Below are 12,492 nucleotides of genomic sequence, written 5' to 3'. Positions count from 1 at the left end.
TCCTCACTATGAGATAGTTCCTGAAATAGAAACAGAACAGAAGCTTCTCTAGTTAACATTCAGTATCCAGTACACAAAGCTGTGAAGCTTTTGTAAAATCTTTAGAAAAGATATTTAATGAATGGTTTAAAAAAGTCAGTTGCCTCAGGGGCTGGCAAAACAAAGGAAAATCCTTCAGTAGGCTCTAATCAGTAGACACAGAGATAAGTGTCTCTCCAAGACACTTAGCCTGTGTACATACTGTAGTATTTATAAAATACTGAACGCCCCCCCCCCCAACTATAAACAGAGATATCCACAAACTGTGGAAATTTATGCATTATTTCTTAACAATATAAAATATTAATATTGGTTGTCTTACAACAAGGCTATTTAGGGTACCAGATTTCATATAACTCTTAAGAATTTTGGCCAGATAAGACAGACATTGTAAAAAATAATCAAAATATTCAAACTTAGTTTGAATTCAGTATCAGTTCTTTAATTTGGGCTCTGCATATTTTGTTTTTCTTTTTCCTCCTCTTCACTAAATTTTGAATTCTACATTAAGGAACTGACTTTGCATTCTATTTATTTACATCTCCTGAGATTCAAATTGCAGAAGAGAAAAATTGAAATCCATATTTGAGTTATGGCATGTTAAAATAAAGGTGTCAGTCAAAGGAAGCTAATATTTAAAATTAATCTAACATTGTTAAAAGATTCCAAAAGAGATTAAGAATTGATGTAAATCCTTTCTATGTCCATTTTGAAAATGCAGTGACCTTTTAATTCACCTGAAATAATACAAATAGATTCAAATTATTCAGGTCTAAAGCAGAAATGTGCACTGGTATGAGGAGCCTGAGATACTTTATATCCCAGGACTGATGCTTATCTTTGTTAAAATTGAAAGAATATACAAAATATGGGTATTCAAATTTTTACAAATGTTCTATGGTAAGTCTTGCCACATGACATAGCTATACTATGTTCATATCATTGATATCATCAGAAAACACACATGAACTTTAAAAGCAGTTCCATTTTCAAAACGTATTACATTTTAAAAATTACATAAGATACCCTTGAATCTTATCCAATGAAACATTCTCATATGCTAGGGGTGTCTAAAACCATATCTCCTTCTGAATCTCATTGAAATGGAGAGTTAGGGTTAGAATCTATTTTTACAGATGGGGAAAATGTTATCTTTGTTATCAATATTGCTGATCTATATTGGATATTTATGTAATGCACAACTGCATATGTTTTTACCTGATGCATTGATATGCAAAAGTTGTTATGAGATTTTTGCTTGTATTGTTTTTGAGATATGGACTCATTGCTTCACCTTTATTTGTTTCTGCTCAAATATGAAGAAATCATGTCAATATGGTATTTTAGTTACTTTTTACATTTATCTCACCTACTGGTAACGTCATTGCAATTGAATTTGTGCAAGTTCATTCACTTATTAATGCTGAATCTAGCTTTAGAAGTTAGAACAGAAATGGACAGCGAATGATCTTAAAATTCAGTAAAGAAATTAAGGTTGCACAGCTTAATGGACTGTGATAGAAAATCATGAGCCATTAAAGCAACATGCTCTGATGTGCAGACCTCAACTGAACTTACCTGTACCAACTGATTTCAGGTGGAGGTGATCCAGTGGCTCTGCAGAACAAAGTTATTGCTTCTCCTCGATCTGCAGTGGCATTATAGGATTTCTGTAGCAGAGTAATTGCAGGGGGAACTGAAAAATAAAACATTATGTCCTATTAATGGAAAAATAAATTCTTTTATGTGTTTCCAGGGAAATTTAAAGCACAGGATAGGGTGCTTTGCTAATTTTGGAATTTATGGTTACACTTAGGGATCAAGTTACATTATGAATCACTGTTCCTAATATTTCTTTACTTTTCTTAAACACAAGATTTTTAATATTATCAGAACATTTATAACCTTTTTTTGCATTAGAATAATATTTTTTTAAAAAGTCTTTTTCAGCAGTTCTTCATTTTCCTTACAGAACATTTTAAAGTGACTGAAGTTACACTTAGCATGTATAAGACACAATAGAGTTATGATGGGCGGTAATTTAACTATCTCAAATGAAAATGTATCTCTAGTCTTTTTTCTCTTTCATTCAGTTATAAAGCTGACATACAACTATGTATTAACATCAGACAATGCTTTTAAAACAGGTGCAGTATGAAGTAGCCTTGATTATGTATATTTAATTCTTTTTACTTAAGTCCTGCATATTTCCTGGGCAGGAGTATCACCAGCTTCAAAAGATTAAATGTGACAGAAACCAAGGGATACAATCTATTCTTGGAAATTTTATTTCCAAACATTGTAGTTTGTTCTGAGAGTGACAACTTTTGTATACTCTTGATGGGATGAAGTTATTACTAAAATTTTAACAGTTTGCAGAGAACTCTACCCAACAGAAAAAAATAGCAATAATATTTAAGACAGAACAACTGACAGGCTGATATTTAACATCTTTGTTCATATGGTAATTTTAAGACAGTTGTCCTAAATCTGTTTCCATTAAGTATCAAGCAAATAAACAAATGAAAACAATCCCAGCAGATTGGAAGGAAGAGGATATGTGAAAAAGAAGGAATGTCAGAGAAAGCGAGAAAAGGTAAAAGAAGATTAGAGCTTCATAAAATATAGGTCTCTGCTAGCAAGGGCGTCCTGCCACCAGTGTGACTCAGTAATCCTTTTTAGCTTGAACATACACTAAAGAAAAGGAGAAACAGGCAATCCCAATGAATTTGCTTTTAGCTTCCCATTGCACTTCCACAGGTTATTCTCACAACTGTTGAGAATCAACTTCTGTTGCTTTGCACCAAATATTTTAGCTTTAGTATTCTATTTCAGAAGCCTTTCCAGCTTCTAAACCTTAAATATATCAAATTATTAAAAAATAATGTACCAGAATTATCAGTGATCAGTAACTAAATGTTGTTATGTATTTTTCACACTTTTTTATGGTGTGCTGAAATCTGTGTTTCACAGGTCGCTTCTTTCCTATCTGAAATTCCATGGGCCATTACTCAGCATACAAAACCCTCCTGTTGTGCAACAGCAATTTATCAATCTTCCATGAAAAAAAGGTCACTTAGAAAGTGTTTAATACATTTTAGCCATTTTTCAGTGCATTCTAATGTCTACACCTGAAAATATAATCAGTAACATGAGAGGATGAAGCAATTCTTTGACAGAAGTAGCAGGTTCTTCACTGCTGACAACTAAGAACTATAGGTCTATGACTCAGTTCAGCACTAGTGCTTCAGTCTTCCACGAAACACTCCAATGACAATGAAATGAAATACTGTTGGGAATTGGCTTGATGAAAAAGGACATGGGTCTATGGAAAAGTTGTGGGAGCAGAGTTCTGTGTGAAAGAATGTCAGTTTGAGCAACAAGACCAGGCCTTGGCTGAAAATAGCTGGCTTTACTGATATCGGGAGAAAAACAACAGCTGGTCTCGCTGTTATCAGGAGAAAGACAGGGACGGTGTGACCTTGGCATAACTTCACAAGTAACTTTTGAAGAAGTTCTCATGAGAAAGTTACTGAACACGCGTAGCTGCCAACCACAAGTGGGTGTGTTTTAGTAATGAATAAACATTAGCAATGTACCAATCATATTAGGACTAGTAGGCATAATTATCGCAAACTGTATAAATATGAGCTATCCGTGCAAATAAAGTTGAATCACTTCTATCACTCATATTGGGTCGACTTATGTGCATTCCTCCGCCGCTCCAACAAAATACTATTTTTTTCTTTTCAAAAGTAAAATTTTATTTTTATCATCATTCTTTCTGGCAGCAGATCTGTTTATCTTTGATTCTGTTCCTGTATGTACGTAGGATGAAACTAAAGTATGTACCTAAGAGGAAAAGCCAAATGATGCTCTACTGGCAAGTCTCTCACATTTCACACTTAAGCAAAGTGGTAAAATCCAGTCACATTTAAGTGGAAACAATTCTTTTTCAATTATGTGAGTGAGATCAGGATGTGTATCCCATTTATGGAACTTCCCACACAGAAAAGAAAACTTAAAGAAATAAATCTAATAAGTCCATTTGAAGAAGAGAGAGAGAGAGAAAATAACAAAAAAATAAGTTTTTGTTTTCAGGAGGAGGACTTGAATTCTTTTGTTATATTTCATATTAACCTTTTTTTTTTTTTTTTTACAAACCCCCTGACATTTAGACCTAACTGTAAATATGGGTAGAGAAGAAATGCTATAAAATTTCCACTGTTGAAAGTAGGAAAAGATACCTAAACATTAGATTTCAAAGAGATATTCCAAAGAGATATTCGAGCTCAAATGTATATCAATTTATTACCTATTATAAACTCCCAAAGATCTCTATACATTAGAAACTACATTTTATATATCAAACTTTGTTCCAAGATCTTAACAATTTTTAAGTAAATTTGCATTCTGTCCATATGTAATCTTTAAAACATTAAAAAAAACCAAAAAACACTATAGTGAACATCCAGCTAAAACTAAAGAGGTTTTCTAACATATTATTTACTTACATTGCTTTCACACTTTTTTATGTTAAGTCTGTTACACATATCACTTCTTTCCTACCTAAAATTGCCCAGGCTACAGATTGGATATGAAAATATCATGTCCCCAGAACACCAAACCTCTATATCCATGGGCCAATAACCTAGGCAAACAGATTTTAACACTTCCTCTGCAAATGTATTGCTTTCTTCTTTTCCATAAGTTAGTAGAGAGAGGATCTGTGTTGCATTTCCAGGCCTTCACCATCAAACTCCTCAGCACAGAGTCCCTGTTTTGCAACACTAACCAGAACACTAAATGTCACTTTCAAAATAGTTTCTTTTACAGCTTTCAGTTTTTAAAACTATGTGCATGTGGCTTGAGTCATAACTGCTGCTATCATCAGCTAGTTTGGACACTGGGTATAGAAGAGAACATACTCTACTATGGTCTGATGGAAATGCTATCAAAGTCATCCCTACTTTCTGTTATTTACACCTCTCCCTGATGTGAATTAGCCAATGTTATGTCAACCAGCTTAGCATCCAGATGGAGTAGAGAATGGAAGAAATATTTAAGACACACACCATTGTCTTCTCTAATCCCTTATCTTCAAATTGAAGTACATCTCTACAACATTATCTTTATGTGTACTTATACTGTGCACTTATAGCCCAGCATTTTCCCCCAAATTCTAGACTATATTCATATCATGATTACCAAACAAGAATTTTCCTTTTTATTGTAAAGAATTTATAAGAAATTGATTCTATTTATGACTCCACTAATTTAAAAAAAAAAAAAAAAAAAAAGTTTCTTTGCTTAAAGTCACCTAATTTCAGCTTCTTAGGAAGTCATTGTTACTAAAGAAAATAATAACATTCCATCCAGGTATCTAAGTTTAAAAGTTCAGTTCATTTCCACTTAGTCAACATCACCTGCACATGCTGTTTCATCAACTGTGAAACTTTCTTCTATTTACTTATGTAGCTAAATATGGGTACAACTATCTAACTTCAGTTAAAGAAATAATGAACTTTTGCAACATGCTTTTAAATAATTTGGCGATTGGCTTTTAATCACTTTATTTTGGTGGTTGCAAGGTCTAATCTTTCACTTTATAGTAATACTTCTAGTGGTCATTCATTTTTCTTGCCTCCACACACCACAAGAAACCATTCTACAGGCAAATATCATCCACATGGGCAGAGATGACTCATCTATGACCAAAACAGCCCAAGGGGGAACTTACCTCTTGTTCTTAAATTTGAGAATCATAGGTTTAGTCCTAGGTTTAATTTTCTCCTTTTCTTGAGAGGATTTGGCCCCATATCGTATACCTCTGAGAGACTGGTCTTCATCAGTTTGCTGTAATGTTTGGGTGCTCTCAACCTCTCAAACTGTTTTTCCACTCTGTCTGTCCTCCCTTTTTAGTTGGACAGAGAGGCAAAGAAACAGTACCAAATAATGTCCTTGTTCACAGAAGAGGTGATCTTAATTCAAATCTTCATCCTGAATCAGAGGATGTATGGATCACCAGCACCATGGATAATACACTGACTAGAGGGCAATGAGCAAAAGGATAGCTAATAGTTTCCTTTTTAATCAAATCTTCATCACTATTCTTGCAAAAGGGAATCCAGGATTTCACACAGTTCTACTGTAGCTTACATTTTTGAGTATAGCATGTATAAGCTTTGGAACAGATCTTATTTTCAGAAATATAAACATTATCAACTCTTGCTATACAATAAAGAAGACATTTAGAAAGCAACATACTCATATACTGTTTGTAGAAAAGAAACATCATACATGGAGAATTCTGCTATTCTCAAAATACATCAGCAAAGCTACAACAATTTCAGCCCTTATATTCCTCCTGGAAATGTATTTCCACTATAACCCCTAAAAACATATGTTAAAGCAAGCAGTAATATTATTGAGTTAATTATTAATGTCATAATTCTCTATATTCATGTCTCCCTACAAACTCTAGCAAAAACTTAAAAACTTTAAACTGTAAAATTATGTGTTATGTGGCATGCCAGGTCTCATGAACTATTGCTATTTCTATGTTCTTTAGCTGCAGTTCATCCGGCTTTGGAGACTTTGTATGCTTCTTACTATGTGCATAGATCTTATGTAGATCTTTCTGTAGATTCTGTAGGTATTATTATAAGTAAATAAACAGTAAAGTTCTAAATTCACACAGTTTCTACATACAAATACTATCATGATAACTTTTTCTTTTTATACCAAGCTTTGATTATCCTCCAAAGTAAGTATTACTGCTTATTTTTTGGAAAAAGAAACATGGTAGAATACAGCCATGTAGCATTTAGCGGCCTACAGATTGCTCTGTCTTTTTTTTTTTTCTTTTTTTTCTTTTCTTTTCTGAATCCAATTCTTTCATAGGTTTTCCTTTTTGGCGAGATCTACAATTTTTTTTTTTTCTCTTTCTTTCTGATTTTTAATATTACTTTAAAAGCTGTTTTGGGCCAAGTTTAATACATTCAGCTTTGTGTAGGAAAACTTATTTATTCATATAAATGAAACAGAAAATAGCACTTAATTGATACCACTCTACATGAGCAACCATGTCAGAATCGCTCAGTTGGCAACTCCTTCTCGTCCTAACACTGTGAACTGAAGTTTAGAGGTTAGTGTTAGCATTCTTGTCTAGAGTCATAATAAACGTATGAAGAACCAAATTTGTGGATATAATCCACCAATAAATGATATGAAGTCAGACCATAGTTTGCAATTTGATGTGTTAGGTTAAATACAGGTGGTCTCTCAGCTCAACTGCATATATGTATCATATAGAAGTGAAAGGTGTTCAAAATGTAGGTTCATATCCATGAACATAAATAGCAGCAGCAGAAAATCTCATTCAGCATTTCAAATGTTATCAGATGCACTGTTGGAACCATACATAACCAGAAGTCAAGGTAATGCAGCACCACAATTCACGGAGAGGAAAGCAATTTGTTGGGGGGGGCTGCACAGTGCATAGGGCATGTACAGTTATATTCTATCACAATATGTAGAATAATCTCCTATTTGCTTGCCACTGTCTGTATACTATCTACAACAATCTAAAGAATTCTGCTACAAAGATTGCTGCTTGACTATATGGGTTAAATAATATCTGTGACAGAATCTGCTCTTTCTCCTGAAATTGACTGAGAATTCAACTTACATAATGACTTCTGTAAACTGGGGTTTGCCAAGAAAGACCAGTCAAGGACAGAGCATTTAAAACTCAGAACCTAATAGACATGATTGAAGTAGTTTCATTGAAAAACTGACATTAAACAGAATGCATAGAAAAAAAGAATGCCCTTTATGAACTGTGTATTTTCTGGACAATATATGAAGAGAGATTTATTTTTCAACAGGTCAACCCTGACTTTAAGAGAGAGGTTAAGCTAAATACTCCACTTGTCTTAATCCATTCATATTCCTTCTTAGAGGTTTATTATAAACTAATAAAATATATAATGCCACTTTTCAGTTAACTCATTATATATTTTACTCCTCATAGAAATAAAATGTTAAAAATCTGTAAGTAATACTGTTGTTCTTAATAAAATGTATCTGCGACTTTTGGGAAAGTTAATAAAATATGTTAATGCAATGAAGGTGAATACAAAAAATCAAGTGTGGTTTTTCAACAGTAAATGACAAAACACTGAAAAATACAGGGTGAACTGAACTACTATATATTATAATGTGAAAATCAAGTCTTGCAGTGATTGTCAGTGTTCTGTGAATGATTAAAAACAATAATCTAAGCTTTACATATTTATATACAGTGATACTATGAAATGCAATGGATACTATTTACACAGTATAGTAGGGTTTTTTAAATATTAAGCATTTACATATATAGGAAAACAATACTAAACAGACATGACAACTATGTTAACCAATTTAATAAGGATTTTTTAGAAGCTGATATATTTTAAAATAGAGTATGATAATCAAGTAAAGCAAGAAGTCAATTCAACTATTTTTACTCCTTACCATTCACAATAACAATTATGTCCCGAAAGTCAATTTCTCCTCTGGCTTCCACTCTTCCTTCACATCTGTATACTCCTTCATCACTTTTATTGATGTTAAGAATTTGGAGATTATTGTTTGCTAATACTGCAAATCGATCTAGAAAGGCAAGTAAAAGATTAAGTGGTGTTAGTAAATCAAGACAACACAGGGAACACTAACTTCAGTGAGTAATACTTATCTACTTTCTCTGTACAATCAGAATGCTCATTGACAAAACATTTGCCAATTTAAAAGTAAAATGTCAGCTAAGAAATTTATTTTTTTTTCCCACTCCAAAATACATTGCCATTTCCTAAAATTCAATCTGGATTTTCCATCCATAACTTCCTATTTACTCTGAGGAGTCATCAAATCTAAGTTAAATTTATAAATTATTGCAAAATGAGTGGAATATTCATGAACACCTACACAGAATATAAAAAAGATAGAAGAGATAGAAAAAAGACAAATTGAGCAATTTATAATAAAATAAGTAAGAAAATGCTTCTTCCCTCTCTATCTAGATTAACCAACTGTCTTTGTGCCCATTTTATGGCATTTAATAATTTCTCAGCTTGCTTGCTCTCCTTCCCTCCTCCTGTTCCTTTGCTCATTCACTATTACTCAGTCAATGATGTATCTCACCACAGTCTAACACTTCATAGAAATGGGTGCGAAGACATAAACCAAGAAACCACCCTACCTTCTGCATAGTCCAGCATAAAATGAAATTCAATTGAATTTTTGAGTAGCTTAAGTTCATTGAAAAAAACAGATTCTTAACAAACGTGCATATACTTTCCTGCACATACAGCAGCAAAATTATAATCTGCAAGAGTAAATTGAATCTGAATTTAATTTTTCTTTCCTTTCTGTCTGAACTAGTGTATTGGGTTTACGTGGCAAGATGTTGGCAGCAGGAGGGCTGCAGGGGCAGCCTCTGTGAGGAAGAGCCAAAGAGGAGGAGGTGTTACAGGCACCAGAGCAGATATCTCCCTGCAGCTCCAGGAGACAGCACAGTGGAGCAGATATCCACATTGCAGTCTGGGGAAGACCCCATGATGGAGCAAGTTTATCCTGAACAACTGAAGCCCATGGGAAGGACCCACGCTGGAGCTGTTATGGACCGGCCACAGCCCCCATTCCCCATCTCCCTGCAGTGCTTGGAAGGTAGAGGAGTCGGCAATAAATGAGTGAAGTTGACCCTGGGAAAAAGGATGGGGGAGGTGTTGCTTTAATTTTGTCTTTGTGTTTCATCATCCAACTCTATTTAACCGGCAATAAATTCAACTAATTTTTGCCAATTAAAATCCATTTTGGCTGTGCTGGTAACTGGTGAGTGATCTCCCTGTCTTTATCTCAGCCCACGAGCTTTTTCATCTCATTTTCTCCCCCTGTCCTGTTGAGAAGGGTAAGTAAGAGAGTGGCTGCGTGGGTGCCTGAAAGCTGGCCAAGGTCAATCCACCATAACTAGTCAATATTAATGGACTCTTTTGAGAAGAATTACTTCCTGCAGTCTATCAGTGACCCCAAAGAATGATTTTAAATGGGGCCATGAACAACAACAAGCCTTTGAACAAAATAAACGGGAGATTGTTCATGCAGTAGCCCTTGGGTCAGTCTGGGCAGGACAAGATGTTAAAAATGTGCTCTACACTGCAGCTGGGGAGAATGGCCCTACCTGGAGCCTCTGGCAGAAGGCACCTGGGGAGACCTGAGGCCGACCCCTGGGGTTTTGGAGTCAGGGATACAGAGGATCTGAGGCTCGCTACACTCCAACTGACAAAGAGATATTGGCAGTATACAAAGGAGTTAAAAAGTGTCTCAGAAGCAGTTGGTACTGAAGCACAGCTCCCCTTAGCACCCAATTGCTGGCACTGGGCTGGATGTTCAAAAGGAAGGTCTGCTCTATACATCATGCAACTGATGCTGTGTGGAGTAAGTGGGCCACACTGATTACACAACGAACTCAAATAGGAAACCCCACTTGCCCAGGAATTTTGGAAATTATCACAGACTGGCCAGAAGGCAAAGATTTTGGAATATTGCCAGAGGAGGAGGTGACGCTTGCTAAAGAGGCCCCTCTGTATAATAAACTCAGAGAATGACAGGCAATATGCCCTATTCACTGACGGATCCTGTCGCATTGTGGGAAAGCATCGGAGGTGGAAGGCTGCTGTATGGAGTCCTGTACAATGGGTTGCAGAAACTGCTGAAGGAGAAAGTGAATCGAGTGGGTTTGTAGAGGTGAAAGTCATCCAGCTTGCATTAGACATTGCTGATCAAGAAACACAGCCAGTGCTCTATCTCTATACTGGCTCATGGATGGTGCAAATGCTCTGTGGGGGTGGTTACAGCAATAGAAGCAAAGCAACTGGCAGCGCAGAGGCAAACCCATTTGGGCTGCTGCACTGTGGCAAGATACTGCGTCCCAGCTAGAGAATCTAGTTGTAGAAGTACATCATGTAGATGTCCACGTACCAAAGATTTGGGCCACTGAAGAACAACAAAACAACCAGCCGATAGATCAGTCTGCTAAGACTGAATTGGCTCAGGTAGATCTGGACTGGCAACATAAGGGTGAATTATTTACAGCTTGGTGGGACCATGACACCTCAGGCCATCAGGGAAGATATGCAACATATAGATGGTCTCATGATCGAGGGGTGGACTTGACCATGGACACAATTACACAAGTTCTCCATGAATGTGAAACGTGCTGCAATCAAGCAAGCCAAGCAGTTAAAGCCTCTTTGGTATGGAGGACCATGGCTGAAATATAAATATGGGGAAGCCTGGCAAATTGACTATATCACACTCCCACAAACTCACCAAGGCAAGCGCCATGTGCTTACAATGGTGGAAGCAACTACCAGATGGCTGGAAACGTATCCCGTGTCCCACGCCACTGCCCAGAACACTATCCTGGGCCTTGAGAAGCAGGTCTTGTGGCCATATGGCACCCCAGAAAGAATTGAGTCAGACAATGGGACTCGTTTCCAAAACAACCTCATAGACACCTGGGCCAAAGAGCATAGCATTAAGTGGGTGTATCACATTCCCTATCATGCACCAGCCTCTGGGAAAATTGAATGATACAATGGACTGCTAAAGACTACACTGAGAGCAACGGGGGGGGGGGGGGGGGGGGTGGGGGGGGGTGGGGGGGTGGAACATTCAAACATTGGGGCACTTATTTAGCAAAGGCTGCCTGATTAGTTAACACTGAGGGATCTACCAATCAAGCTGGCCCTGCCCAATCAAAACTTTTACACACTGTAGAAGGGGATAAAGTCCCTGTGGTGCACATAAAGAATATGTTAGGAAAGACAGTCTGGGTCACTCCTGCCTCAGGCAAAGGCAAACTCATTCGTGGGATTGCTTTTGCTCAAGGACATTGGTGATGGACTCACATGTGGGAAAATAACTGAAGATTGGTGAGGAGAATTGTAAACATGCTCAAGTGACATGCAGCTGGGGTGTCAAAAACCCCATATATATACTAATTGTTGTTTGGTCTTGTGTACTTGACAAGTAGAACATCCGTATTTAGATAACATAGGCCTGTGATAGACTCAGAGGCCCCCTATCGAACATGCTTGAGATTCCTGCCCTAATGTGGGAAAGAGCAAAGCACAGTGGAAAACTATGCCTGTGAAAATCTCTGATATACAGGTGAAAGCAGCAGGTTTGAAATCTCTCTCTCCAGCAAGGACCGAGCTCTGCAGTACCTGCATTCCCACTTGTGTGCCTCTGCCCGGGTGCTGCCTTGGAGATCTCCTGGTTAGCAAGGTAATGAGAATAAATTTACTCTTTTCATTTCATCCGTGGTTTTGTGGTTGTTCCTGCATCCTGCCTATGTCGGCTCACACACAGGTACTATGGAACACTGTGCTGGTTTTGGCTGGGATAGAG

At 36.6% G+C, this 12,492-nt stretch overlaps 1 protein-coding gene across 1 annotated transcript in view; it reads right to left on the bottom strand.

The window, feature by feature from the left end:
* The window catches only part of NCAM2 (neural cell adhesion molecule 2), a 322,614-nt gene that overhangs the window by 120,488 nt on the left and 189,634 nt on the right, over window positions 1-12,492 (bottom strand). The window contains exons 5-6 of the mRNA XM_049824891.1: window positions 8,557-8,694; window positions 1,618-1,735 (exon numbers count right to left, since the gene is read on the bottom strand). Of these exons, the coding sequence (XP_049680848.1) occupies window positions 1,618-1,735; window positions 8,557-8,694 (256 nt within the window). The remainder of the gene's footprint in view (window positions 1-1,617; window positions 1,736-8,556; window positions 8,695-12,492) is intronic.

This window comes from Accipiter gentilis, chromosome 21 (genome assembly GCF_929443795.1).
Source record: "Accipiter gentilis chromosome 21, bAccGen1.1, whole genome shotgun sequence".
Classification (NCBI taxonomy): domain Eukaryota; kingdom Metazoa; phylum Chordata; class Aves; order Accipitriformes; family Accipitridae; genus Astur; species Astur gentilis.
This window is presented reverse-complemented; position numbering and strand designations above follow the sequence as displayed.